This window comes from Takifugu flavidus, chromosome 9 (genome assembly GCF_003711565.1).
Source record: "Takifugu flavidus isolate HTHZ2018 chromosome 9, ASM371156v2, whole genome shotgun sequence".
Lineage (NCBI taxonomy): Eukaryota > Metazoa > Chordata > Actinopteri > Tetraodontiformes > Tetraodontidae > Takifugu > Takifugu flavidus.
Window position 1 is genome coordinate 7854144 of NC_079528.1, and position 27551 is coordinate 7881694.

The 27551-nt window shown below is 52.0% G+C and overlaps 1 protein-coding gene across 1 annotated transcript in view; it reads left to right on the top strand.

Annotated features, from left to right (window-relative positions):
• fat4 (FAT atypical cadherin 4) overlaps positions 1-26464 on the top strand; it is a 70926-nt gene extending 44462 nt beyond the window's left edge. The window contains 13 exon segments of the mRNA XM_057043448.1: positions 6889-7069; positions 8917-9167; positions 9341-13690; positions 14548-14652; positions 15450-15757; positions 17674-17759; positions 18260-18439; positions 18700-18824; positions 19966-20183; positions 21759-22020; positions 23564-24144; positions 24146-24968; positions 24971-26464. Of these exon segments, the coding sequence (XP_056899428.1) occupies positions 6889-7069; positions 8917-9167; positions 9341-13690; positions 14548-14652; positions 15450-15757; positions 17674-17759; positions 18260-18439; positions 18700-18824; positions 19966-20183; positions 21759-22020; positions 23564-24144; positions 24146-24968; positions 24971-25473 (7973 nt within the window). The 3' untranslated portion in view covers positions 25474-26464.
• Positions 26465-27551: the final 1087 nt, after the last annotated feature.

A 27551-nucleotide genomic window follows, 5' to 3' on the forward strand; every position in this document is an offset into this window, starting at 1 on the left:
CAGTTTCCATAATATTTTGACAAGATGTCTCGGTACAGTCCAAAAAAAGAGGCATTTGGGGGAAGAATATCAAAATCTAAAAAAAAAACACCAAAAAAACGTAAAGATAGCAGTGGCCGAATTACCCTGGAGCATTTTTCTCACATTTTTGAGGAATTGGGCTGAGACGGTGCAGGGAAAGGGTTCTCCCAGCCGCTCTCTGGCAGGACGTCCTGGAGGTGGCCGGTGCCGTCACGTCTCCCGCGCTGCTGTCTAGCAAGGCCCGTTTTCAACCGCAGACGTTGGCCTTAGCATGCTAACGCCTGCCTGTATCCTCCCTGACTGACATGTTCAAGCAGCTTTACTCCAAGACTGGAGGAGAAAAAGGTTCTGAGAGGATTCGTCACTCGCATCCTTCAGACTATTTATGTGCTAATCTGGTGCCGAGAAATAATCAAGAAATAATCTTGTGTTTTAAATTATATAATAATCCAAAAACGGCTTTTGAGATTTTTAAAAAACAAAAAGTTCCGTTTGTGAGGATGTAACTGCAATTTCAGTTTCTTAAAGTCAAATATCACCCGAATTTAGTTCCAGGACATTTAACAGGAAAAAAAAAAAAAGTTTGTTGATTTTGTTGTTCGTATTTACGACTCCACGTCTGAGCGTTAGCTTCTCTCTTTAGCCGCGGCGAGACTGCGCGTGCTGGTGAGAGCCGCCCGGGGCCGCATTGACATGCAGCGTGTTTGGGCGCATTTATTAAAGAGCAGGCACAGTAGATCCCTTGGCCCTCGCCCATTACGGCTGATGCATCGGAATCCCTCGTCTTTCACATGCTTCTGGCACGTCGCGGCTCGGCGCTGGACTGTTTGTGTAGGTCCTTTAAGCCGTGGGGGGGGGGGGCGAGGGGAAGTTTTTAGGGAGGCCAAACGACCGCTTAGCAGATCAAGAATTTTAATGACGGTCCCTATTTAAAAGCCAGATCTTCATTCTCCTTCAAGGCTCCCATGAGCAGGACAGGAAGGTTCCTGTCCTGGCTCGAGTGTTTGAATAAACCCGTGTCCCACCACGTTTGTCCCAACGCCGCCCAGATGCGGCTCCATGAGCTAACGTCCAGCTGCTGAAATCGCTGCGATACCGGTGCCGTATTGGAGGCATCGCCTGGCCGCCGAGCTCCCTCCTGCTCATTAACTGTGAGAAAACCTGTGTTTGCGCTGTTGTCTTTGGCAAACGGAGCAGCGGGACACCCCGCGCCGAAGCCTTTCACCGCCTCGGTCGGCTCGCATTAAAAGCAGCTTTGTCGCAGAGCAACAGGTTCTCAGACGCAGAAAAATGCCAATTTCGCCTTCGGTGGTGGCTAGTTCCTGCTCCTGTCTGAGTAATGATGTGGCTTGTTTACGCTCTCCCTTAAGAGCACAATCTAGCCGCAGTCCATAAACCGTAATTAACCATGTAGCCTTAAGCCTCCGGCTACAGATGGGCTGTCTCCAACATTTACACATTCATCCATCTTCCCTCGGTCAACCTGCGCCAGAGCTGCCACTTTAATGAAGCCAGTTGTTTGGACGTCCCGGCTTTGCTCTTGTTTGTCTGTTTATGGGTGAAACATGTGCTCGAACACGCTGGAGAACAGGAGGGTCCCAAGTGCCAGAGGAGACGCCCTAACCTGCTTCTTAGCACGGCTTTAGCCTCTTTCCCAGGAGGTGGGCGCTGGACCCCCTGCGAGGCTGTCACAGTGGCGCCCGACCACGTGGCATTCAAAAACCAGATTAATCCTCATTAGCATGTGTGTTCCCACCCCCACTCTGCTCTGGAAAGTATGTCCGCAGCACCTTGTTGGAGGCTAATGTGATTTGTCTGCTGGTAATGTACACTAATAAGGCGCTTAGAGCCGCCATATGTCTGCGCCAGACAAAACTCTCCGGGTTGAGAGGCTTACGCAGAAAACTGTCTGTGGAGGTCAGGGGAGGAAGTGGCAGATGGTCGGCTGCCGGGCCCTCAGGGCTCGGTTCTTCTCGGGGTCGTTGGCGTCCAAACGGGATCGCCGGAGATGTAACGTTAGCCGTCAGCGCTAACGACGCTCACGTCATCTGTTCTCTCAGTTCTGTGCAGGAAGGTTTTCCTTGTCCCAACTGTGTCATTCCCAGATCTGAGAGGCGGTGCTGTATTTAATTAAATCGTAATGGTGTTTGTCAAACGAGGGAGGAACCCTCATGTGGCCGGAGGGCCCTTGTCCTCCCGACAGATTCCACCGCTGTGTGAAACCATGTGACGCTGGCTACGTTAGCATAGCTCTGATGAGAAACACCTATCTGAATTCCATCGGTCTGACGTGTTCCCCTGGAGGATCCCCCGGGCCTCGGAGACGGGGGTTATCACCAGGACCGCCTGGATTTATCTTTTATGGTATCCATACCACTTCACAGCTCCGTGACCCCGGCGCCGCCCTCTGGGTCAGAACCTGCCCCCCGGGTGCAGGTTTTTTCTGGACTCGACACCAACGAGTGAGGTATGAGGGCGTAATCCCCGGAAGAATCGTGTCAGGCGCTGGTGGCTCCGTTTCCTCGATGACCAGAGATTAACCTCTCCAAATGAGATTATGCTCGCGGCACCATGTTCAGACAGAGGTGAGCTAACTCCCTGGTTCCTTCCTCGCTTTGGACAAACAAATTACAGGTCTTAGAGCGCAAACATGGACTGAGCTCTTCCTAAGGACTCTACGTCTGTGCGCGTGGTCCAGGTGACCCCCGCGTGCCCCCGCCGGCGACGCTAATGTAGCTAACGCAGCTGTCGCTGTTGGACCTTCGCGTCAGATCCACGCGTGCTGATCCAAAACACTCCGAGCTGCGCTGAGCTAAACTCCTGAGCTCAGAGAGAGTCGAAATGAACGATGAGTCATGGCCGTGTGCGCTGTAAACCACCGGCAGCCTTAATCTCTTAAGGTTATTTAGCATTTTCACGACGTCTAATCACATTTCAAAAGTCAGCCAGTCTAAGTGACTAAATTGGGCCGCGCGGGCCCTTTAAAAAGTGAGGTCGTTGTGAAACCGACCCCAGAGTAAAAGAATAAAGGCTCCAGAGTCGCTCTAGCCAGCGGAAAAATACTTCAGTAACCACCGAGCATGGCAGCCACCAGGCGGTAGCCAACCCCCCTCTGCTAGTTTCCACCAGCTCTCTTTCCATGGCGCGATGATGTCATCCGTCAGGAGGGGTGAGCCAAGTTGCACATTGCCAAATTTAGGCATATTTCCTCGCCAGACCCCCGCCACTACAGCCTGGAACTGCGAGGCGCGAGGTGACCCCGGCACCACGCCGGGCTCCTTTTGGCGTGTCGGCATTTCTCGGCGCTCCGGAAGAACATTCCTCTCCGGTGGAGTCGCTCCCCCAACAAAATCGGTAAAACTCGAACGGATCGGAGGCTATTTCCAAGGAAATCAGCCGCTCCTCCTTCAGTTACGGCCTCAGCGCCCGGATGACGTTTAAGAATCGGAACCGAACCCGAGCTGAGGCGTCCGCGGCGCCGCCCGGCGACCCCGAGGAACGTCTCAGCCCTGATGGAGACGACAACTGACATTTACATAGATTTGCATAGTCGCTGTGATATAATGTTCGGCGATGACCGTATCCATCAGCCCACGCCGTGTAACAAGAGCGAGCTGAACTATCAACACGCCGTGCAGCAGGTACGGGGGGGGGGGCAACAGCTGCCAGGGGTTATGTGATATCGGCCAGGCCCCCCCCCGGCTGCACATGATGCTGTGAGAAGTGATACGGCAGCAAAGATGTGAAAAATGCGCCGTTTGAGCCCAGTCTGTCAGCGAAGGCGGGGTCAGGGGGGGGTCAGGGCCGCGGGGACGGGCGTCAGGGGACCTGGGGGCCGGGCCGGTCTTTGCCAAGGAAGGTGTTCGGGGAGGGGGGCTTTGCTCTGCGCTCACTCAGGATTAGCGCTGGTAACAGTGTCCCCGCTGGGGCTGCTGACGCGCGGGTCAAAGGTCACACAAGCGGTGGCCCGAGGAGGTTGTTTGCTGCGCGGGGACGGTAAACAGGTTATGACATCACATCCTTTTCCAGGACCCGCAGACACAATAGCCGCGGCTTCGCCTGCTTCCGTTGGAGTTGGGTGAAACAATGCTGCCGACCGTCTCGATCCGTCCCCCCCCCCCCCCCCCCCAGAACGTGGACACAGTCGCCGCTTCCCCACGCGGGCGCTTTAAGCCCGACCGATACAGACAGACTGGGATTGCTCTTTAATTAAGAGGATCGGCCCAGGAGGAGTGGGGGGGGTCATCTGTTGCCACGACAACACGGCAAGAATGACTCGTGTTGATCTAATCTGGTTCTTGTGTGTCGCAGCTGGTGGATTATAAAGACACCTTTGAGGGCGTTAATCAGTTAATCCAGGTGTCGCATTTTGATGACGCAATCGAGCGCTGATGTATAGCCTGCGTAGATCTGACACGTATAGATTAGAGGGAGGTTGTTATCTTATCGGATCACAAATGGTAGTCCGATATTGCAGAGTCAGCAGATCTTCTTCTAGTCAAAAGTATTTGTCGTTTTGGAAGCGGCGCCACGTTTCCTGTATTTGGGAATAAGCGGCGGCCCGAGCGACCTGCGGAGGACTCGGCTCTCACCGGTGACTCACTCCGGATTAGCTGGATGATTTCTGAGCCTGTGCTGAAATTAAAAGCATGTTTACTGTTTCCTCTGTTTGTTTCCTTTCTCCGGCTCCTGGAATTCCGCTCTGTTTATCCCGAACACGCATGCGAGCCACTTCTGTTCCGACCAGAAAACCCGGGACAGCGACGAGTCGAGGGCCAAGCGTCTGTTTCGCATCAGAAAGCCGCAACGTTACAGTAAATCTCGGGTCTCGTTCTGGGAGGAATCCCCTCCACCTCCTGCGCGGAGCCGCGGTGGTCTCGGGTGGTGCTCGGATCTGGGGGGGGGCGCTCGGCCCCTGTGCCCACGGGCAGGTCATTTTCATTCCTCTGGATGCTTGGAAAAACATTTGTGACGCGCTAATCCTCCTAGATTCTCCTCCAGCCTCTAAAGCGGGTCTGAGGCCACAGCACGGGGCTTTGGCCAGGACCTGGTTCCGGTTGATTTTTATTAGTTGGGTTTTTAGGGGGGGATCCAAAAGAGAAGAGTTCGAGGCCCCTCTTCAACCACGCTGTCGCACCTTCGCTCCATCCGATGGAAACTTACGTAACGCTTCATCAGCCGGAATTTCTGCCCTCTTCCCATCTGCCGTGACCAGCGGGACAGGAACGCGTCGTCCCACCGACGCTGTAAACGCGTCGTCTCCGGGGAACGCCGTCCGAAACATAAACCCCCCTTCAAAGAGGAGAATTGGCACAAAAAGCCGCCGCGCGTGTTGTCCTGATTTGATCATATTCATAAGATAATCCTGGCTGGCGGAGCAACAGAGCCGTCCCGTCCCCGGAGACTCCCCCTCTCCTCATCACCCGCCTCTCCCCGATTCCTGATGTTTTGATTCCGCGACGCTCCTGGTGGAGAGACGGTTCTGGTGGCCACGGTCCAAGTGTTTTTTATTATCTCTTATTAATCCGGGCCCCCGCGGGACGCGGGTTCAAGCATCTGATGTTTTCCACAGCTGCACATACAGAAACGCCGGGGACGGCGTGTTTTCCATTTGATGTATCGGAGCGGACGCACTCACACGGAATCCTGCGGAGCGCTGCGGACGTGTCGGAGGTGTGAAAGTGTAAAAGACTCCAAGGAAAGAGGTCCGAACCCGGGCTCGTGAGACAGAACCCAAAGTCCTCTCATTGCACACGTTACAGGCAAATGTTGCCCCTTTTCCAACTGCTTTGATTTCAAAATCGCGTTGTGGTTCCTGTTTTTTTTAAATTGGCTGTAAAAAATTGGTGCAATCCTGGAGAAACGTGTCGGCGGTTTATTTGAATTCTGGTTTTCTGATTCTGGGTACAAAAAAAATATGGGAAACCAGATGAGAATAATGTGCACCTGCCTCTTTTCCCTGTGGAAATTCTGCTTTTCAACCTCAAATAAACATGTGACCCCGTGTAAAACAAATGTTTTGAGCAGCAGATTAGCCATATTAGCATGATGCATGTCTATACTCTTCCCTTTCCGTCCTCCTTTGCCCTGCCCCCCCCCCTGTTTAGAGGCATCTGATAATAGAACATTACACATGTGGGTTCTAAAACTCTCTTTCTCAGATTAAACACAATCAGGACGATTCGTTACCGGATAATTTAACAGTTTTACTTCAGCGTTGGTGAGTTTTCACTCTAGTGCTGTCAAATCAGCCACCTCATCGCCAGATGTCTAATTTTCTTCTTTTTTTCATCCTTTGGGTTCTTCTGTGCTGCAGCTTATGTTCATCTGCTATTGATTTAAAACCCCCCCCCCCCCCCCCGGTGGGGGCGGTGGTAGTGGGGGGGGCAGCAGGCCCCATTTCATCACACCGCGCTCTTGGAAGAAAAAAAAAACCCTCCTATTTTTGCTGAAAATAGCACTTCTCTCTGCTCAGATTCCACAGACTTAACTCGCTGAGCACTGCACACCTTTAAATAGATTCCTGGCTGTGGAAATTAAATCTGTGCCGGTCCAAGAGCCCAGGAAGGGACGCCTGGAAGATTTGGTTTCACAGACATTGAGCCCTTTTGATGTGTTCTGCATTCGTGCGCGTTGAAGTGGCGCTGCCCGGGCTGATGGAAACCCAGAGTGATGGCCAGGCAGACGCGCCTGAGTGAGGGGCAGCGGGAGCATTTGTCAGATTCGTCCTCACGGGAGCACAAATTAGTTGCGTGTTGATCTCGGAGCGAATGACAAGTCGTGTGTCCGGTGTGGCGTTCCGCCTTTGGTTCACCTGCTGTGGTTTAAGGGAATAACTCCCGGTTGTGCTCTCCTCTCCATCTCCAGGCGTTCCCCCTCTGAGCGGAACGTGCACGGTGACGGTCTCCGTGAGCGACGTCAACGATAATGCCCCCGTGTTCACGGCCTCCTCCTTCCACACCACCATCACGGAGGACGCCCCCACAGGGACAGATGTGCTTCTGGTCAACAGCTCTGATGCAGATGTTGGCAACAACGGCGTCATCAGGTAATGCCTCTATAGCGCCGTCAATTCCCCAAACCGGCCACTAGGGGCAGGGTCGTGAAAACAGCCCCGATTTTACCCGTTTAAATGCTACAACTTCCAATTGGGATCCAGATCTTTTAGGTTCTTTGACACTAGGAGACAATAATTCAAATGTTTAAATAAAATCCTAAAACAATAAAATAAAACCTAGCTAAATTATTTTTTGCACACAGCTGCTAATGAGAATCAAATAACTAGTAGTTTTTTTTACATCACCTCTGGCACCAGTAACTTTCTTTTTTACACCCACCCAGTGATGTTAAAAAGCTAAATATAAACTGTTAGCATGTTTCATGGCGGTATTGTCATGCGAGTGAGACGTGCCCTACTTAAAGCCTTAAGCTGTTTATGAGGGTTTATTTTTACAAAGAGTGGCGAAACGCGCTGTAGTTTTAAGCCATTTCCTGAAGTAAATGTGAATGTTATTATTTGCTAAAATCCCTCTAACGTTTTCAGCATTAGCTCAACTTTTAATGACAGACGGAACGCCGTTCGCTAATAAACAGGAATGACCTCATAGAGTTTTCCCAGCATTGTCTGGAGGAGCCGGTTGGGTGTTGCATGATGCATCCTAATTTGACTTTATTGCACACAGACAAGGACAATAATAAAGTAATGAAGCCGTTTTTACAACTCAGCAGAGATCTGTGTCGCTCTGTTCCAGTAACTACTGTGAGTAATCGGGTCACTCTGGGTTAGCTTTGATTCAAGACTGGGGTTTGGCTTTTCTGAAGGAGTCGGCCAATCGTTTTCCTTAACCAGTGTGGTGAAATTCCAGGCCAGTGCTGCAATTGTTTAGAGCTTCTGAGCAGACTGGGGAGTTTTAGCCAACACCCCGAGTCTTTGTTTGTGCCGCCATCGCGAGCTGGTCGACAAGCTGGTTCACACCCGCCGTCCCCGAGATGGGAGAGCTTGAAAGAGTTTGTGATCGGTCCCTCTCACGCCGGGCGCTGACTCAGGTCTGACCCCTCCTCTATCTCCAGTCGCCCCACCAGTTGCACATTGGGGGGTACAGCAGCACGCTCCAGATTCCCAAAACACCGTAATGAGGATATTAATCATCTATGACAGTGTGGGCTGTGCCCATCAGGGGTTCCAGGGGCTAGAGGCCTTTAATGGAGACCAGAACCTTCGGATATTAGTTTGGATTCTCACAGCCCATTAAATGCTAGTCCCCAAAGTGGACTTGTCCCTGGACCGGGTCCAGACCACGAGCGTCGGTGGATGGTTTATGTTGCTTATGATGTCAAAATAAGCCGTGGATCCACTCTGCTTACACAGATTTCTGTGCAATTTGTCCTCCATTTCTGGAGCGGATCGCCGCTTCAGGAGCCTTTTTAAAATATGCACTGGCGCGTACACGTATGCGTCAGTTTACATTTACGTCTGGGTCCCGCGGGAGCCCTGTGAGATACGTGCTGAAACGTGATATTTGTTTGGCAGCCGAAGACTGTGCCCCCTCGTTGCACAAGAATTTAAGGTTTATGTGTTGTTATTTATGTTTTCAACATCGGTAGCATACGTAAAACACATGTAAGTTACATGTTCCGTAGCTAGTGATGTTGTTCTTTCTTTTAGAGCTATGTTAGAAGGATTTGAACCCCAAAAAAATGAGGATATTCCAGTAAATGTTCAAACTAGGCAGCGAGTCCTCAAACTGTGCTGGATTAAAAAGAAAACGATGAATACGTAAACGTGAAGGTTGAAACAGTGCCCCCTATGGGCCACAATGCAACACAGTTCAGGTTTTACAGGGCAGTTCTGGACAGACTAAAGGCTGATGCCAGAAACCTCCATCTTTCCCACAGTTACAGCCTGAGCGGCGGACACGGCCAGTTCTCCATCAACCCGGCCACAGGGCAGATCATCACCAGCTCGCTGCTGGACCGGGAGGAGAGGGCCAATTACCAGCTGCTGGTCGTGGCGACAGACGGGGGGCAGCCGCAGGGCCTCTCCAGCTCAGCCACCGTGTCCGTGACGGTGGCCGACATCAACGACAACCCTCCACGCTTCCACCACCATCCTTATGTCACACATATACCCGCCTCCACCGCAGCAGGTTTGGATCTCTGTTTGAAGTAGTACTGCGATTATAGGGCCCAATAAAGAAGGAATGGGAATAACAATCTCTCCCTACTGCATGTATGAATTCATAGACCCTATATTGGAAAAAGTACAGAATTCTGTTCCGACCGCCCAAATCTGAAACCAGAATTTCACTGATGTCTTCAGGGTCTCTGGTCTTTGCCGTCACCGTCACCGACGAGGACGCTGGAGCCAACGCCCAGCTGCACTACTCTCTGGTCGGCCGCAGCTCCGAGAAGTTTAAGATCGACCCCGTCAGAGGCGCCATCACTGCCAACGAGAAGCTCACAGGGACTTCGGAGGTCACCCTCTCGGTCCGAGTGAAAGACGGCGGCGCCAACCCCAAAATGGACATGACGACCGTGACCGTCCGTTTCGTCACCGGAGGAAGTTTCCCGGTCATCAAACTGAAGGAGCGCGCGTTCACCTTCCCCGAGAGCCAGCCGACCAACCACGTTGTCACCACAGTCACCGGATCCTCCATGAGAGGGGGACCTCTGTCCTATTACATCGCCAGCGGGAACCTGGATCACGCTTTTCATATCGATCAGCTGTCAGGAGAGTTGTCCATCAGACATCCTCTAGACTATGAGCACATTCAGAAGTACGTTCTGTGGATTGAGGCCAGAGATCAGGGCTTCCCGCCATATTCCTCCTACGAGAAGGTGGAAATAACCATACAGGATGTCAACGACAACCACCCAGTGTTTGATAAAGATCCGTTCCAGGCTGACATACTGGAGAACCTGTCCCCTCAACGGGTGCTCATTGTCTCTGCGCTTGATCTGGATAGTGGGCCCAACGGACAACTGGAGTATGCCATCGTCGACGGCAACAAGGACAACAGTTTCAGCATTAATAGAGCAACTGGGGAGATCAGAACCACCAGGCCACTGGACCGAGAGAAGGTGGCCCAGTACGGGTTGAAGGTAAAAGCCACAGATCGGGGACTGCCTCAGAAAAACATGGCCGTCAGAGTCTTAATTAACGTTTTAGATGTGAATGACAATGCTCCCAGATTCTCCAAGATCTTTAGCGCTACGGTGGCTGAAAACGCCCCGGCCGGTTACACCGTCACAAGAGTCACCACCACAGACGAGGACGCCGGCTCCAACGCTGTCAGTCGCTATTCAATCGCAGACACCGGCCTTCCTTTCAATATCAACCCAAGCACGGGAGACATCACAGTCAGCCGGCCGCTCAATAGAGAGGACACGGATCATTACATCGTCAAGGTGTCCGCCCACGACTCCGGCTGGACAGTCAGCACGGACGTCACCATCTTTATAACGGACATTAACGACAATGCGCCCAGGTTTAGCCGGCCCTCTTATTATCTTGATTACCCTGAGCTGACTGAAGTGGGCTCGCTGGTCACACAGGTCACCGCCACAGACCCCGACAAAGGCGTCAACGGGAAGATCTTCTACTTCATCCGCTCCCAGTCAGAGTACTTCAGAATGAACGCCAGCACTGGGCAGATATTTGTGAAGCAGCCGTTAAAGTATCAGAACTCAACAGGTGCTGGAAGCCTAAATATAAACCGGCACAGCTTCATCGTCACGGCCTCGGACCGAGCTGTCCAACCCTTGATGAGCGAAACTACGGTAATCGTAAACATCGTAGACAGCAACGATAATCCCCCCCAGTTTGATTTGCCTAATTACTTCACTCCCGTTACTAAAAGCGTGAAAGTCGGCACCAGGCTAATACAGGTTGTAGCTAACGACAAGAAAGACTTTGGACTAAATTCCGAGGTGGAGTACTTGATAACGGGAGGCAACAGCTCCACCAAATTCAAACTGGATAAAACAAGTGGATGGATCACTGTTGCCTCCTCCCTCGTGTCGGATGTAAATAAAATCTTCCTCGCGGACGTCACAGCCACCGACCGAGGAAATCCTCCTCTGTCCGCTCGGACCTCGGTGCGAATCGCCGTCACCGAGGAAAACCACCACACGCCCGAGTTCTCCCAAAGCCAGGTCTCAGCCACTGTACCTGAAAGCATCGCCGTGGGGACAGCAATCAGGACCCTGTCGGCCAGGGACAAAGATAGAGAAATGAACGGCGTTATCACCTATAATATAACTTCAGGGAATGACAGGGGTCTGTTTTCCATCAACAGTAGAAGCGGAGTGTTAGCGCTCGCTCAGCCTCTGGACTTTGAAGAGAAGCAACAACACAATCTGAGAGTTTCGGCCACCGACGGCGGCTGGATTTCTAAAACAAGCTATGTCTCCGTGACGGTCCACGTGACTGACGTGAACGACAACCCCCCTGTGTTCGAGCCGGACGAGTACTTCCCTGTTGTCCAGGAGAACGTTCCCAGCGGCACCACTGTGGTCAAAATGACCGCCACCGACGGCGACTCGGGAGCTAACGCTGTCATGGCCTATGTTATCCAGTCATCTGACAGCGATCTGTTCGTCATAGACCCCAACACGGGCACCATCACCACCCAGGGCTTCTTGGATTACGAGGCTAAGCAGGTCTACCACTTAACAGTGAAGGCCTTTAATGTCCCAGACGAAGAGCGCTGCAGCTTCGCCAACGTCAATATTCAGCTAAAAGGAGCCAACGAATACGTCCCCCGATTTGTTTCCAAACAGTACTACTTTGAAATCTCTGAAGCCGCTCCAAAAGGCACAGTGGTCGGGGAGGTTTTCGCAAGTGATCGGGACCAAGGAGATGATGGAGTGGTGTACTACCTCATTTTTGGAAAGAGCAGAAAGAAGGGTTTTGGCATTAATAGGACAACCGGCCAGATTTATGTCACAGGTACTTTAGATCGTGAGAAAGAGGAAAAGATTTCGCTGAAGGTGTTAGCAAAGAACGCGGGCAGCATCCGAGGAGCCGACATCGATGAGGTGTTTGTAAATATCACAATCCTCGATGCTAACGATCCTCCTGTTTTTACACAAGAGCTGTATGACGTGCAGGTCAGCGAAGGCCTCTCACTCGGTGGTCTGGTGACCTTTGTGAGTGCTGAAGACTCGGACTCAGTCCCGAGCTGGAGCAGGTTCTCATACTCCATTGCTCCAGAGTATGACCAAAAAATTTTCTCTATCAATGCTAAAACGGGCCAAGTGTCTGTGGCCGCACCGCTAGACAGAGAAACAACCCCCGTCTATAACCTCACCGTTCTGGCTGTGGACACTGGCACACCTCCTGCGACCGGAAGCACCACCGTGATCGTGAACCTGGAAGATATCAACGATAATGGTCCAACGCTGACAACCTCCTATGCTGAGGTCATGGAAAATCAAAGGGCCGGCACCGCTGTCACAACATTAACAGCATCTGATGCTGATCTCCCACCCAACCAGGGCCCTTTCTTATTCAGCCTTCTGAGTTCTGGATCTGCCAAAAGCTACTTTAGCCTGAGCCAGAATGGAGTGCTAACCACTAGCCGTGAGATTGACAGAGAACAGATCAGTGACTTCTATCTCTCCGTGGTGATCAAAGATGCCGGCGTGCCTCAGATGTCCTCGACGGGAACAATTCACGTTAAAATAAACGATCAGAATGACAATCCCTCAGAGCCGAGGTCCGTGGAAGTCTTTGTCCACTACTTTGGAAACATGTTCCCTGGGGGCTCGCTGGGAGAAGTCAAACCCCAAGATCCTGACGTTCAGGACAGGTTTCACTGCTCCCTCATTCCCCCCTCTTCTGGCCTTTTTAGCATCCCTACTGGAAGCTGTAACCTCAACTCGAAAGCTCGCTCCACGGATGGAGCCTTTGAAATAACAATCCGTAGCAGCGACGGCGTCCACGGTTCAGTCAGCAACACGGCCCGAGTCCTCTTCATGGGCTTCACCAACGCCACCGTGGACAACAGCATTCTGATCCGACTCCAGTCCCAAGGAGTGAAGAGCTTCCTGACCAACCACTACCTCAGTTTCCTACGCATTGCCAACTCTCAGCTAGCAGGACTGGGTACGGGGGTGCTGCTTTACGGAGCATTTGAGCTGAACAATCAAACCTTCCTAATGGCAGCTGTGAAACGGAGCCACGGACAATATGTGAACCCAAGCGGCGTGGCCACATTCTTTCAGAGTATCAAAGACATTTTATATCGGCAAAGCGGGGTGCAAATAGATGCAGTCGACTATGATCCGTGCACTCATAACCCTTGCCAGAACGGAGGCAGCTGCAAGAGGCGTCTGAGTGTCGGGCCCGACATGAAGACTGAAGAAAGCGTCCCAGTGATCCTGGTTTCCAACCACCCCCTGCAGCCGTACGCCTGCAGCTGCAGGCCGGGCTACACGGGGGCTCTGTGTGAGACCGACATCAACGAGTGCCAGCCCTCGCCCTGTCACAACGGCGGAACCTGCCACAATCTGGTGGGCGGGTTCTCCTGCACCTGTCCCGAAGGCTTCACCGGGATGGCCTGCGAGAGGGACGTTAACGAATGCCTTTCCAACCCGTGCAAGAATGGGGCGCTGTGCCAGAACTTCCCCGGCGGCTTCAACTGCCTCTGCAAATCCGGATTCGCAGGTAATTTACACATCGGAGGAGCATTTTTTTCGCGGCTTATCTCGAGTTCAGTGCGGGTATTCGATGAGTCTGTCGTGGGTTTGAGGCCACTTAAGATATTTGCTCCAGAGTGTTTCTGAGGTGTAGCTTTAGCATCCAAACTGCCAAGAGTAGTTTGTTTTTCAGGTGGCCCATGGAGGGTATCAGCTGTGCCGTATATCATTCCGCCATGTTTGTCCTAATAAATACAGCGATGCACAGCTGAGCCCGTCTGGACCGGAGTCTAGACTCCCCCCACGGTCCACCAGTATCACATTTCAGTGTGTGTCCAGCAGTTCTGACCACACACAGATACAAACCCAAGTGTATACACGAGGATTTATTAATCGGGGCCCCGAGCTGACAAATGAGCAGCTTTGTTAAGATCCAATCGGACTCGGTGGCGGGCTAATGTCACTGAAATGTCTCATATTAACTGACGCTGAACTTTTGATGTTCTCTGCCTGGTTTTGAAATCAGTCCAGCCCGACACAGAGGCTTCAGCTGTAGGTGCACGTCACCCCTTAGTTTTGAGTGTGTTTCATGCATGAATCATTCGTTGTCCTTCTCATGTCTTTTGTGCAAGTTTGAAAACCTGATTAGCGTCTACGTCCCATCAGACGTTAGAGGACATCAGATGTTAACGGCTCTTCTAGCTTCTGTGCATTACAGAACTTTTCGATCAGATTCTAGGAGTGTTTTTGCTGTTGGAGTGTGTTCTGGAGCTGGACGGAAGGACCCGAGCGTCTGGGCCTGATGGCTCAAAGGTCCCCCGCAGGTTCCCCCTCGTGCCATCCTTCACCTCATCCATTTTGATTTGTGTTGTTCTGTGAATCCAGGCAAAACGTGTGATTCCATCATCAATCACTGTGAGTGTAACCCCTGTTTTAACGGCGGGTCCTGTCAGAACCGGGTGGATGGATATTACTGTCACTGCCCGTTCGGTGAGTAAAAGCAGGAGACCGTGGGCGTTCCGTGAACCCTGCTTCATCCAAGCTTGCCTCATCCTGCTGTTTTTGCTTTCATGCTACATCCTCATCTGTTGCCAGTTAGCTTTTATTTTAACTGGGCTAATTTCAGTCAAACTATAGTTGTTAACAGCCTTTCCGGACCACCACAGGTGGGTCTCGAACCAAGTTTTGACGTAACGTTTGACACATTACTTAACGAGCTAATTATTTTCTTACGAATGCTAACTGAATGTAGCGAGCAGACCCGATTTTCTTCCAGTAAACACGTGCAGCGGGTTGTTTTGTTTATAACTACAGTTGAGATCAGGTGATACGTCGCTTCCTTTGGCCTGAGAGTCAAAACAAATATCAATATCTGATGCTTTGCTCTCAGGTCATGGTAGCGTTAGCACGTCTGAGAGCCGATTATCTGTAAAGTTTCTTAACAGGGCCGTACTCTGCCTTCAGGCAAAAGCTAGTTAGCAACTGTTTAAATATGAGCGATGATCTGATCACCCTAACCCGATGATCTGACCCTACCCCTAACCCAATGATCTGGCCCTAACCGATGATCTGACCCTAACCCTAACCCGATGATCTGACCCTAACCCTAACCCAATGATCTGACCCTAACCCGATGATCTGACCCTAACCCAATGATCTGACCCTAACCCGATGATCTGACCCTAACCCGATGATCTGACCCTAACCCTAACCCAATATCTGACCCTAACCCATCTACCCCTAAATAAAAAACGGCCTGATCCCTAATCAGCTTCTTCTGTCCTCAGGGGTTTTCGGCAAACACTGCGAGCTGAACAGTTACGGATTCGAGGAGCTTTCCTACATGGAGTTCCCGTCTCTGGATCCCAACAATAACTACATCTACATCAAGTTTGCCACCCTCAAGAGCAACGCGCTGCTCATGTACAACCACGACAACCAAACGGGGGATAAGGCGGAGTTCCTGGCCCTGGAGATCCTGGAGGGTCGTGTGCGCTTCTCCTTCAACTTGGGGAGCGGAACGTACAAACTGATGACCATGATGAAGGTCTCAGACGGGCAGTTCCACACCGTCATCGCCCGGAGAGCCGGAATGGTGAGAAGGTCTCCTTCCTGCTTTTCACGCATCCTTGAGAAATTTCCCATTTAGCGGTTTAACGGTTCCTCCACGTGGAAAATCCGAGCTTCCTGAGGCAGAAACCTGCATCCCAGTTTGTTTGTGCGCCACCGTCCGGCAGAGAAAACTCCAACCAAAACCGGGAGGAGCCCAGCTTATGTTCCATGATTGGGAATATCATTCCAATATCTGTGCCCCGGCTTCTGAAGTGGACCTCTTCTGCTGGACTTCAAATCTGTCATTTCCCTCCGAGACTTTCATAGGAAGCTGGTAAAATCGTTAAATCGTCGGTTTTCAGCTGGTGAGGAGTGACGGGATGGAAAGCTGCATAGAATCCGAGGAGTTCTGTGATACTGTCTGCGTTCCGCGCACGGCGTGCATGGCCTGTGCGCACGTGTGTTTGTCATGTCTCAAGTGCCAAGTCCCCTAAGTGGTGTAAAGTGAACCCGATCGCTCTGTTTGCAAAAGCTGCTGGGCGTCATTTCAGGGGTCGGGACTGAGGTCTGGTCCGCTCGCCCGTACGTTAAACACTGGCGCTGTTAAACTCATCATCCTCCTAATGCATTTAATTGTCAAATAAAATAAATCACACATGGAGTGAGAACGTTTGCAGTGGAAAAAGGTCCCGCTTTCCCCTCGGAGTCGACCGTAGGCCCCCGTGAAAACGACTCGCCTCAACTTTGTTAGCATAGCGAGTGTTAATAAATGCGATAAAGTTAGCGAACGGTTGGGTTATTTTCCAGGTTGCGTTCAGTCCGAATCAAACGGGGAGTTTAAAACGGGAGTTGGAACCCAAGTTAAATAAAAAGCCTGCTCGAAATGAGGTCTGACAGCTGGAGCTGCGCTAGCAGCGGCGGCTAAAAAAGCTCTGGAACATCCAACCCTGGAAAAAGTAAAGCAGCCGTCCTTTGTGGCACTTTCCCTTTGTTCCTAATAAAACTTCAAAGTCATTCTTTTAGGTTTTGTTGGGATTAATGAGATAAATATGGTGTGAGACATTTGGGGGGTTAACTGGGTACACGTCTGTGTCTCATTCAGGAGTGTGTGTGTGTGTGCGTGCGTGCATGTGCGTGCGTGTGTGTGTCTGCTGGATGATTTGTGTCAGGGCTCCGGGTCGGTTTGGTCCGTGTTTACTTTAGACCCAGAAGAGGTGGAGCACGGTTGCTCCGCTTTTTTCAACACTTTCACACACTTTTCCGGACGGTTTCTTCACCAACTCGGTTTTTTTTTTTCCCCCTCTCAAGCGGGAGAATAACCCACATCTGGTCGAACGCTTCTGTGCCATTAACGGGAAATAATAGGACATTTCCTGTGATGCATGGCGCTTTTGTGCACCAGCAAGCTGTGATGAATTGATGAAAAATATCTGGCGCTCATGCCAGCCGGTGGACGAAGCTCCGCCCACAACTGCTGCAGAATCCTGCAGCACAAGTTCGGTGCACTTTCATGCAATTCCCAACAAAAGGAATGTGCATAAAAATACTGTTGTTTTGTGGTTTGGAGTAAGTTTTCAACGTCAGCCTTAACGAAAGAGGCAGATGAGTCAGCAGTTTAGCCTCCATGCGAGTTCGACACGATCCCTCGCAGCAGAAAGTCTCAAAATAAACGAGCCAAGTCGTTGTTTTTGTTACAGTTGTTGTTTCTGTTTATGTGGTTAGGAGGAACACTTTAGCCGTGACACCGCCCGAGAACAAGCTAGCTGCAGGAATGCGTTGTGGGCTGCGAGTCATTTAGCATGGCTAGTGTGTAAATACTTTGCTAATCTTTTAGCTATGTCTTTTCTGTTGCTGCCTCCAGGTTCCTGACCTGTGGTGGGGACATTCATGTTGCCTTAGCACGCTAACACAATCAGCCTTTAATATTCCCGGTGTGTGTGTGTGTGTGTGTTCATGCAGGCGGCATCCCTGACCCTTGACTTGTGCGGCGACGACCAGGAACCAGGTTATTGCGCCGTGAGCAATGTGGCAGTTCACACCGACTGGTAAGGAAAACACACACGCGTGTGTGAGAGCAGAATTAGCATGAAATGATGCGGTTTCACCTCGGAGGCTTGTGAAGCGGAATAGTACCAAACCAGTAAGGATTTGTTCCACTTGCTTTGGGTTGAACGTTCTGAGGCCCCCCCTCTACTGGTCCCTGACCAGTTAAGGTTTTAGAGCTGCAAGTGACATGATACAGACGTTAGCCGTAGCCCTCAGACTAACCCGGGGAATGCTAGCAGAACCTAAAACGTAAACACATGCATCTCTGCAAAGAATCGAAGGTTGTTGTTGTGTGTGTGTGTGAGAGAGAGAGAGAGGGAGAGAGAGAGAGACACTTGGCAGATGAGGGAACGCAGGGAACACAATGACCTCCAGCTTCTCTCAGTGTTGCTGTGTGTGTGTGTGTGTGGTGTGTGTGTGTGTGTGCGCGCTGTGAATGACATTTCTGTGCATATGTCCTTTTGTCCTGTTGTGTATTGAAGCTTCCCTCCGTCTGCAGGATTCTGGACGTGCAGCCCAACCGGCTCTCGGTCGGTGGCGTGAGGTCAATAGAACCCGTCCTCCATCGGCGGGGGCAGATCGCCACCCACGACTTTGTGGGCTGCATCATGGAGTTCGCCGTGAACGGCCGCCCGCTGGAGCCGAGTCAGGCGCTGGCGTCCCGCGGCATCCTTGACAGGTCGGTACCATCTGTCGCTCACTTCCCTTTTCTGCCCGCCGTGGTCTCGGCCCGTCCCGCCTGCTCGCCCCCACTCTCGCTGTGGGACATCTGTTCCAGCCCCCAGGAGGACTCAAAAGACGGTTTTCTCCTCCTAAAAGCAGATTTTTATTGCAGAATTCCCGAGAATTTTCCCGTGAATGGCGAGGACGGATCCTTTAACATGCAAATTCCCCCCCCCCCCCCCACGCTGTCTGATTGTGGGTTTTGTGTGTCTGCAGATGTCCGAGACTGGAAGGAGCCTGCACCGCCAGCCCCTGCAGACACGGGGGCACCTGTTTGGACCACTGGTCCTGGCAGCAGTGCCAGTGCGTGGACGGCTTCACCGGCAGATTCTGTGAGAAATGTAAGCGCAGCTCCTCCGGAGTGTGTGTTCCCTCCTGATTCTTCCTGGTTCTTCCTGGTTCTTTCCTCGTGACTCGTGGATCCGCGCCCCCGCCTCACAGACGGCGTGATGAGCGTTGCTTCAAAGCCTTTTGTGTGTAAATACCCGTTTCGAGAACCTCGAGAACCTCTGAAGGTTCAGCGCTACCAGTCGTTAGCCTTGCTGTCAGGGTGTCCTCCAGTCCGGAGGGTCAAAGGTCACGGTCGCCTCCCCAGACACCCTAAACTCGACTGCGGTTCCCTCGGCGTTCCTTCAGCGCCTCCTTCCAGTTGTTCCTGTGTATTTTCCCAGCAGAACTTTGCAGTTAACAAGATGATGGGCTGTTGGTGGTTTCGGTGTTGCGTCTGCTCGTACCCAGCAATGGAGCCGAGCCCGTGATGCAACGCCGGGCCACAATGGCTCTGACCTGCGTCCGACCCCCGAGGTTTGGATCAGGGATGCAGGTCAAACGTGGCTCTTTCACACATTAATCAAGAACGTTTGAGAACGGAACCAACACGGATTTCAGGGACACGCAGGCGTTTTTAGCTAGTGCGCATGAGGCCATCCTCAAAAATTCCGAAGCGTTCTCAAATTCCCCGGTAATTTCTATGTTTATCTGCAGATGTATCTGGATTTCCTCCACGCAGCTAAACGGAACACGACCTTAAAAAATAAGGAATTTCCATCCCGAGTGGCTGCAAGTCGACTCCGTCTGTCAGTCTAAATCTGAAAGGAACTATTTTATTTGCCACTTGGCGTCACGGTCGATTCTTGCGTCGGTGGCGAGCCAGCGGCCAACTTGGGTCCAGCTCGACAATGAAGCGTGAAAAAAACAGCGATTCGAAAGTGGGCGGCGCCGCCGATGTTGCGCTGCAGCTTTAAACACGCGGCGTTTCACCGGGGTTGGGGGGCGCCGGCCGCCGCCGCCGACCCACATCTCTCAGTTACGGGAAGGTCTTTGTGACCGCTGGTGAGAATGTAAGAGGCAGTTTGTGGTTATGGCAGGCGGATTAGGAAAATCATTTAGTCCTGAATATGCACCAGCACCAAAGTGGAAACATCAATTTTACAATGGCCTGTGAGAGACGGGCGCACTGACGAGAATCTCCTCCCCCCGCAGACGTGAGCGTGGACACCGCCCTGTCCCTGGACGGCACGGGCCGCCTGGACTACGCCCTGAAACCAGGTCCCAAACGCGACGTGCTGTTGAGACGGGCCCTCCAGGGGGCGGCCTCTGACCCCTCGGGACCCAGCAGGCTGGAGGTGAAGTTCAGGACTCGCGGGAAGAGCGGGACCCTGCTGCACGTGCAGGAGAGCAGCAACTACACCACCGTGAAGGTACGCGCTCCCATTCCTCCTCCAGAACCTCCTTCAAGCCTTTTTTTGGACATGAATTCAAATCAGAACCAATGTTTACCCACTCACTGATTCCTGTAAACACGCATCCTAGAGGTAATCAAACACCCTGGAAGCTGCTTGGACGTTGGGAACGTCTTGAATGTTTGCTAGCCTGGAAGCTAACTCAGAAGCTACAACACTTTAACAACACTCGATGCTTGTGTGTCCTGTTTCTGTCCTCTCTCTGAAGACTTCCTGTCTCCTCACACCATTAGCTAACATGAAAGTCACCATTAACGGATGTTTTCTTCGCCTCCCGGACAGTTTGGGAGACCCGATCCGATCCGGGAGACCCAACTTTTCACCTACTAACAGTCATTTGGCAGTTTATTCCAACTCCTCCGTCTCTTCCTCATCCGGTTTTTGATCCCGGGCAGCAACCCAAACAGGCCTCAGTGCTCGTTCATCCTGTCCGATATGTCTTTTTGCCCCCCCCCCCCCCTCCGGTGCTCATTGAAAGGCCGTCGCAGCTTCCTGAGTGCTGAAAATCACCAGCGCAGCTAAAAAAGTGGAGCAGCTGCGGCAGCACATGCCGTCCGTGCGCACGTGTCGAGAGTCCGAACTAAATATACTGAGATGCATTAAACAAGATGTTTAAGAGATAAACTGGCTAATCTCTTTCCCAGGTTTGGAGCACTCGGCGTTCTTTGGCAGGGGGGACTTTCCATTTTCCTATTTTAAATCAGCTCTTCCGGAAACGACTTATCATTACTGATTTTGTGAGTCTTTGAAAGACGGAGAACGGGATTACTTTTCCATGGAAGTGAAGAGTGCACATATGAGATTACCATGCGCAGCATAAGCCGCAAATTTGTTGTCCATGCCAGAGTGAACTTGATTAATTTCCCTCCCTCTCTCCGTCGGAAGGCCCCCGTGGGCGGACGAAGAGTGAATTTCGTTAAATTTGCTGTTCGCGGGTCGTGATTCGGTTCAGTCCCCTCAGCTGCGCCGACAGCCGGCGTGATGATGACATGATTGACTGCGCGGCCTCCTGCTGGCAGGGACTTTCAGGACTGCCAGCCTTTCAATCTTTGACCCCCTCCTTTGGATTCTGACGGCTGAGTGGTGAAAAGACCTTCCCCTCATCGCCCGTGATGGATGTTGACACCCGGAGCCCCGATGCGCCCGTCTGAGAGGAGTTATGGGAGTGTATTTGTGTCCGGCCAGGGCTCAGCTCGCCACCCGCTTTCATTTAACCAGCGATTTGATCTATTTACATACAGCTTCAAATCTTTTCCTTCTAGCTGCTCCTCCGCTAGCATGCTAGGCTCAACGTAGTGCCAATCTGAGCGTTATGTTGCTTGCTTTAGCTAACGGGCAGAAACCCGATCTCTTCAATCTCGACGCCAGGCCGAGGCGCCGCGCACGTGTCGGCTCAAAGAACCGCGGTTCTTCCCCCGGCCGGCCTTTCGTCACATTGGTTCAACCCCAAATCCGAGTCTGGAAGGTTTTATAGGCGTGAAGTGACGATAGTAACAATTGTGCTGCATGTGTTTCTGTGTTTCCACCTCCCAGCTGAGGAATGGCAACATCCAGTACATCTCCGACGCCGGCGCGGTGGGGAAGGTGGAGCGGACCGTCGGCGACGCTCCGCTCTCCGACGGCCAGTGGCACACGCTGCAGCTGGTCAGGAACGGCTCCGCCACCCTGCTCCAGGTGGACGGCACTCACTCCAGGGTCGTCCAACACACCACCCAGGACTTCGGAGGTCTCGGTGTGCTCACCTTGTCCCTGGGAGGGATCCCACCAGGACCAGCTCAGCAGAAGACAGCTGCAGGTGAGCCGAGTCCGCCCCCGAGGACAGAAACGTCACTTCCAGTTTCACCACAGGATAAATACGTCAGTCTATTTCCTCTCCGTCGTTAATGCAACCGAAGAGCCGCCGACCTCAAAATGGTCCCGACGTGTGTCCAAAAACATCAAACGGCCGCGCTCGGTTTTCAGTCCGGAGTAGCTAATGTATGCGGCGAGAGCGCTCCGTGTTCCCTTTAAGGATCCGGAGGAATGTTGTTATTCCGATCCACGGCGGACAGCTCCAGCATCCCACCACGACTCTAGAAGCTTCCTCGGAGGCTTTTCCGCCCCGCCAGGGGAAAAGACACCAGGAATTTCGGACATTTATCTTGTTTGCTTCGTCTCTCACACGTCTCACACACACACACACACACACACGTGTGCTGCCCGTGTGTATTTACATGTTGTGTCAAACACGCTCGGTGAGGCTTTCGCTGGAAATTGCTAATGCAGCTCTGTTTTTATGTGTTATGGCAACCTCTTTTACACGCTGGGAGCGGGAACGCATGGATCCGCTCGTATACGCCGAGCTCAGGAGCTCCGGAGCCTCAGAAATCCAACTCAACCCCTTTTTTTGGCAGTGAATTATTTGTGCTGCGCAAACTGACCATATTTGGTGTCGGTCCAACACACTCGGCGATCCGAGGCCCTTCGACCCGGCAGAGATTTACCTGCCGTGAATAAATATTTCTTTATCAGAGCATCATTTACAGACAAAATAGCCAGTGTTGGTTTAATTTGAGTCTAATTGGGAGCGAGAACCTCTGAGAACCTCCACTGTTCTCCGTCCCATTGACTCTTTGATCGGATGTCCTGGAGCGCGTGGGAAGAGCAATTAGTAAGAGGTGAAGGACAGGGTTTCCAGGGGGACGTGATGCAACGCGGGGAGTTTCAGGAAACCTAATCGAATCTTCAGAAATGATATGGTAGAAACCAGCAATTCCAGCGATTTGTTCCAGTTTTAATCTTGAGGACCAACACATGTGAAACCAGCCTCGTGGGCGGAGCGGCCGGCGCTCCGCTGCGTCCTGCTGAGAGCCAACGAAGAGTCCAGAATGGATTTAATCTGCAGAGGAATAATTGAATAAAACAAATCGATTTGCGCTAGTGGGGCAGCGCTGTCAGGCAACGCGCAGTCCCGCCATGATCCGAGCCAGATGTGCGCCCCGGAGCGACCACGCAGATAATGACGGCGGTGACGTGAAAATATCTCGATTGATTCGGCTCGTTTTAACAATCCCTTCTTTTTTTTCCCGCGGTCCAAGCTTGAACCAATTAGCCATCCAAACAAAATTCCTTCAGCTCTGATTCCGTGCGCAGGTTCCTGTTGTTAGTACGGAACCAGTTGAAGCTCTGCAGACTCTTCCCTTCTAATGACGGTCTATAAAATGCCCAAAATAAGCTCCGCTGGTTAAAGGATCCGGCTGCTTATCAAACTAGCAAAGTTAAATGACAAACAAGAGTCTTGATGGGGTGGCTACTGGAACATCTGTTTTCTGAACTGCTTTCCTCTCATTGGTTCGCAGGTTTTGATGGCTGCCTGGCCTATGTGAGGTACAACGGGGAGAACCTGCCCTTCACCGGCGAGCACAGCCTCGTCACCCTGACCAAGACCAGTTCGTCTGTCAAGATCGGCTGCAGGGGTCCGAACCTGTGTGAGAGCAACCCGTGCTGGGACGGCTTGATGTGTGTCAACCAGTGGTACACATACCAGTGTGTCCCGCCCGGTGACTGCGCCTCTAATCCCTGCCAGAACCAGGGCAGCTGTGTGCCGGGCCTCCACTCAGGTTTCACTTGTGTCTGCTCCGAGTTCTATACAGGAAAGAGTTGCGAGACTTTGGTGGCCTGTTTGGGTGTCCAGTGTCCCGAGGGTACCGTCTGTAAGACGGCTAACAACGGCGCATTTGTGTGCAGTCCAAACCCCACAGCAGAGACCATGGTTCTGCCCATTTGGGCGGTGCCAGCAATCGTTGGCAGCTGTGCCACTGTTCTCGCCCTGGTGGTGCTCGGCCTCATCCTGTGCAACCACTGCCGGGGCCGCAACAAGACCAAAGTGCCAAAGGAGCCCAAGGAGAAGAAGCCCAAGGAGAAGAAAAAGAAGAAAAAGAAAAAAGGGCAGCGAGAACGTAGCGTTTGATGACCCAGACAACATCCCACCGTACGGAGACGACATGACAGTCCGGAAACAACCGGAAGGGAACCCCAAACCGGACATCATTGAGCGGGAGAACCCTTATCTGATATACGATGAAACGGACATCCCCCACAACAACGAGGCCGTCCCCAGCGCCCCGTGCGCCCCCTGTAACGGCCAGGAGGCAGACATCGAACACTACGACATAGACAACGCTAGCAGCATCGCCCCCTCGGACGCAGACATCATCCAGCACTACAAACAGTTCCGCAGCCACACGCCCAAGTTCTCCATCCAGAGACACAGCCCACTGGGCTTTGCCAGACAGTCCCCCCTACCCCTAGGAGCCACCAGTTACACATACCAGCCTCAGTACACCCAAGCACTGAGGTCCACTCCGCTTAGCCACTCCCACTCTGCGTGCCCCACCCCTAACCCTCTTTCCAGACACTCCCCTGCACCATTTACCAAACCTTCTTCTTTTTACCGGAACACCCCGACTAGAGAGCTGAACTTGGCCCGCCGCGAGGGCAGCCCGCTGGACCTGCACAATGACATGTGCCAGCCGCCACCCATGTTCAACTACGCCACCCGGCTGGGGAGGCGGAGCAAGAGTCCGCAGACCATGGTCAGCCATGGCCACACCTCCAGGCCCAGCAGTCGGCTCAAACAGCCGATTGAACAGATTCCCCTGGAGACGGGACCTCCTGTGGGGCTGTCCATCGAGGAAGTGGAGCGGCTGAATACTCCGCGGCCACGCAACCCCAGCATCTGCAGCGCCGACCACGGGCGCTCCAGCTCGAGGAGGACTGCCGCAGGCCGCTGTCGAGGGTCCGCAATCCAGCCGACGGCATCCCTGCCCCAGAGTCCTCCTCAGAAAGTGACTCGCACGACTCCTTCACTTGTTCCGAGATGGAGTACGACCGGGAAAAACCGGTGTCCTACAGCTCCAGAGTCCCGAAGCTCTCGCAGGTCAACGAGTCGGACGCCGACGACGAGGACTACGGCGGGAGGATGAAGCAGAGGAGATATTCGAGTCGGAGGGCAGAAGGAGGGCCGGGTGTTGCCCAGATGCCTCCGACGGACCAGCACTACACCCTGCCCCACAAGCTAGGCCAGCAGACTGGGGGCTTCAACTGGGACAATCTGTTGAACTGGGGCCCAGGTTTTGGACAGTATGTGGACGTGTTCAAGGACTTAGCCTCGCTGCCAGAGAACGCGGCGGCGAAGGACATTGAGATGAACAGCGGGGACGGCTCAGTGACCATCCTGAACGAGGGAGAAGCCGAACAATATGTATGAGAATATTTATTTGGACGTTGTAGAATACGAAGTTCTCCGTTTAAAGAAAAAAAAGGAAGTCTGTAAATTTCAAGAGAACTTGGACTTTGTGTTGTTTTCGCATTAATCAGTAACGAGACGACTCTCAGCGCGGTAAGGCAGCGAACCTGCGGGGATATATTCTGTACAGTCGTGCACTCGCGTCTCAGAGGCCTCGTTCCCATTTACACGCACACATGAATCCCATATAGGTCCTTTCACAATATCTCCATCAAACACTTCTGGTTTTTATTACCGATGCGGCTGCTCCTCTCCAAAAAAATAAAAACAGAGCGGCCTCACAGCTGCGAGATAAGACTGCCGAGAACTTTAACACGGGAAAAGAACTCCAGCGATCCTAAAGGCAGCCCGGTGTTTTCGTCTTTGTCGGGGTCCATATTGAACTTAGCTAAAAGGAAGCAGGTGTCGAATGCGGCCGCACCTGCCGACAGGACGCGGCCCAAAACGGTGCCGTGGCGACTTTTCCCGTCCGTCTTTGCCGGTGTTTCCCGCCCGTCCGTCCGTCCGTCCAGTCCCTGCCTTACAGACATTTGAGGATAATGTTCTCCTGGACTTCAGGGGGTTCTTTTCAGATTTGCCATGTTTTTTTTCCTCCCTGTGTGACGCCATGGTGACGATATGTGGATCCTGTAAAACTAAAACGTGTACATTTTTTAATTTCACGAGAACTCGTGGAGTCGTTGGTGTGTGTGTGTGTCCACCATTTTGACATGTACGGTTTTGACATTTTTGTACTGTTTATTAACTTAAATTACTTAAGCTGTGTTTTTATGGATATTTTCATATGCTGAAGTGTAAGTTCTTGCTTTCGGGGAAAGTAAGTTTGAAGACTTATTTTTTACATTTGTTACATATGTAACATCAGTATTTTCCACTTTTGATAAACTATAACATGCTGTATGCTTTGTACTTGTAAAAAGCCAATAACAGAATAAAAAAATATTTATTTAAAGGCTGCTTCAACGGTCACGTTTCCATCGGAGTGAAGCTAAAACTTAGTTACGTTTGTGCTGCTCTTGGTCAGGGAAGGGTTTCGGAATTCTTCTGCTGCTAATTTGTTGCTATCGAATGGCAAATTTACTTGATTAATGTCCAGTAGAGAGCTGCACGCTACTGCTCGGTGGAGGGTCCAAGCCCACTCGAAAGCTAAATTAACGCTAATTAGCTAACGAATGCTGCGTGCTCTGGGTACTATTTTTTAGCAACTTAGCATGGTGGAGGTGGTGTTCATGAAATACTCTGTCGGTTGGCTCCAGACTCCGTGTTGTTAACCCGTAGATGTCTCCTCTGGCTGGTATCAGATGTTCTGACTGTCCTCGTTTCAATTTCCGTCTTTATTAGCTGCAGTCGTGAGCACCTGATTCCCACTTATTTACCATTCCAAGCCGACGCGATGCCATTTTTAAATAGAAATAACAAAAATGGCACATCGGGATCATAGGGAGGCTAATCCCCCTCAATCTCAGCCAAGTCAAACAGCCAGCAGAGTAAGCTAGCCGGGTCCGATATTGCTTTCAGCCATTATTTACATCTGGTTTATTGAGCAGAACCTGTTTTTTGTCACAGCTCACTGAAGCGGCGTGCTTATCTCCTCCATCGTCGACGTGAAAGAGGCCACGAGAGAAAACGCCGGGAGCCGCGAACCCGGCCGAGAGCGACAGCCCGAATCTGGGTAAATTACCGCGGGCTCGGTCCCACGGAGAGACCTGCTGACCCAAACCTGCCGGTCCGATAATCCCAGCGCCGTGATAATGAGGTAAAGAGGAGAGTGGATGCAAATCAGACGGCGCTCCGAGAGACGCTGGGCCGACTCCACCACCTCACCTCTCCCCTCCCCCCTCCCCCGTAGGTGAACAGCACAAAGGCCACATTGTTCTACAGTACGTTGGGATGTAAAACACTCGCGAGCACTGACATGAATCTGTCTTCCTGATTTTCTTGGGGGCAGGGTTGAGGCTTGGGGGGGGGCGGTATGTGCTGTTTTTGGATGTTTTCCAGATGGCTGCTGGACGAATGGCGGAGGATCTTACGATGTGTTT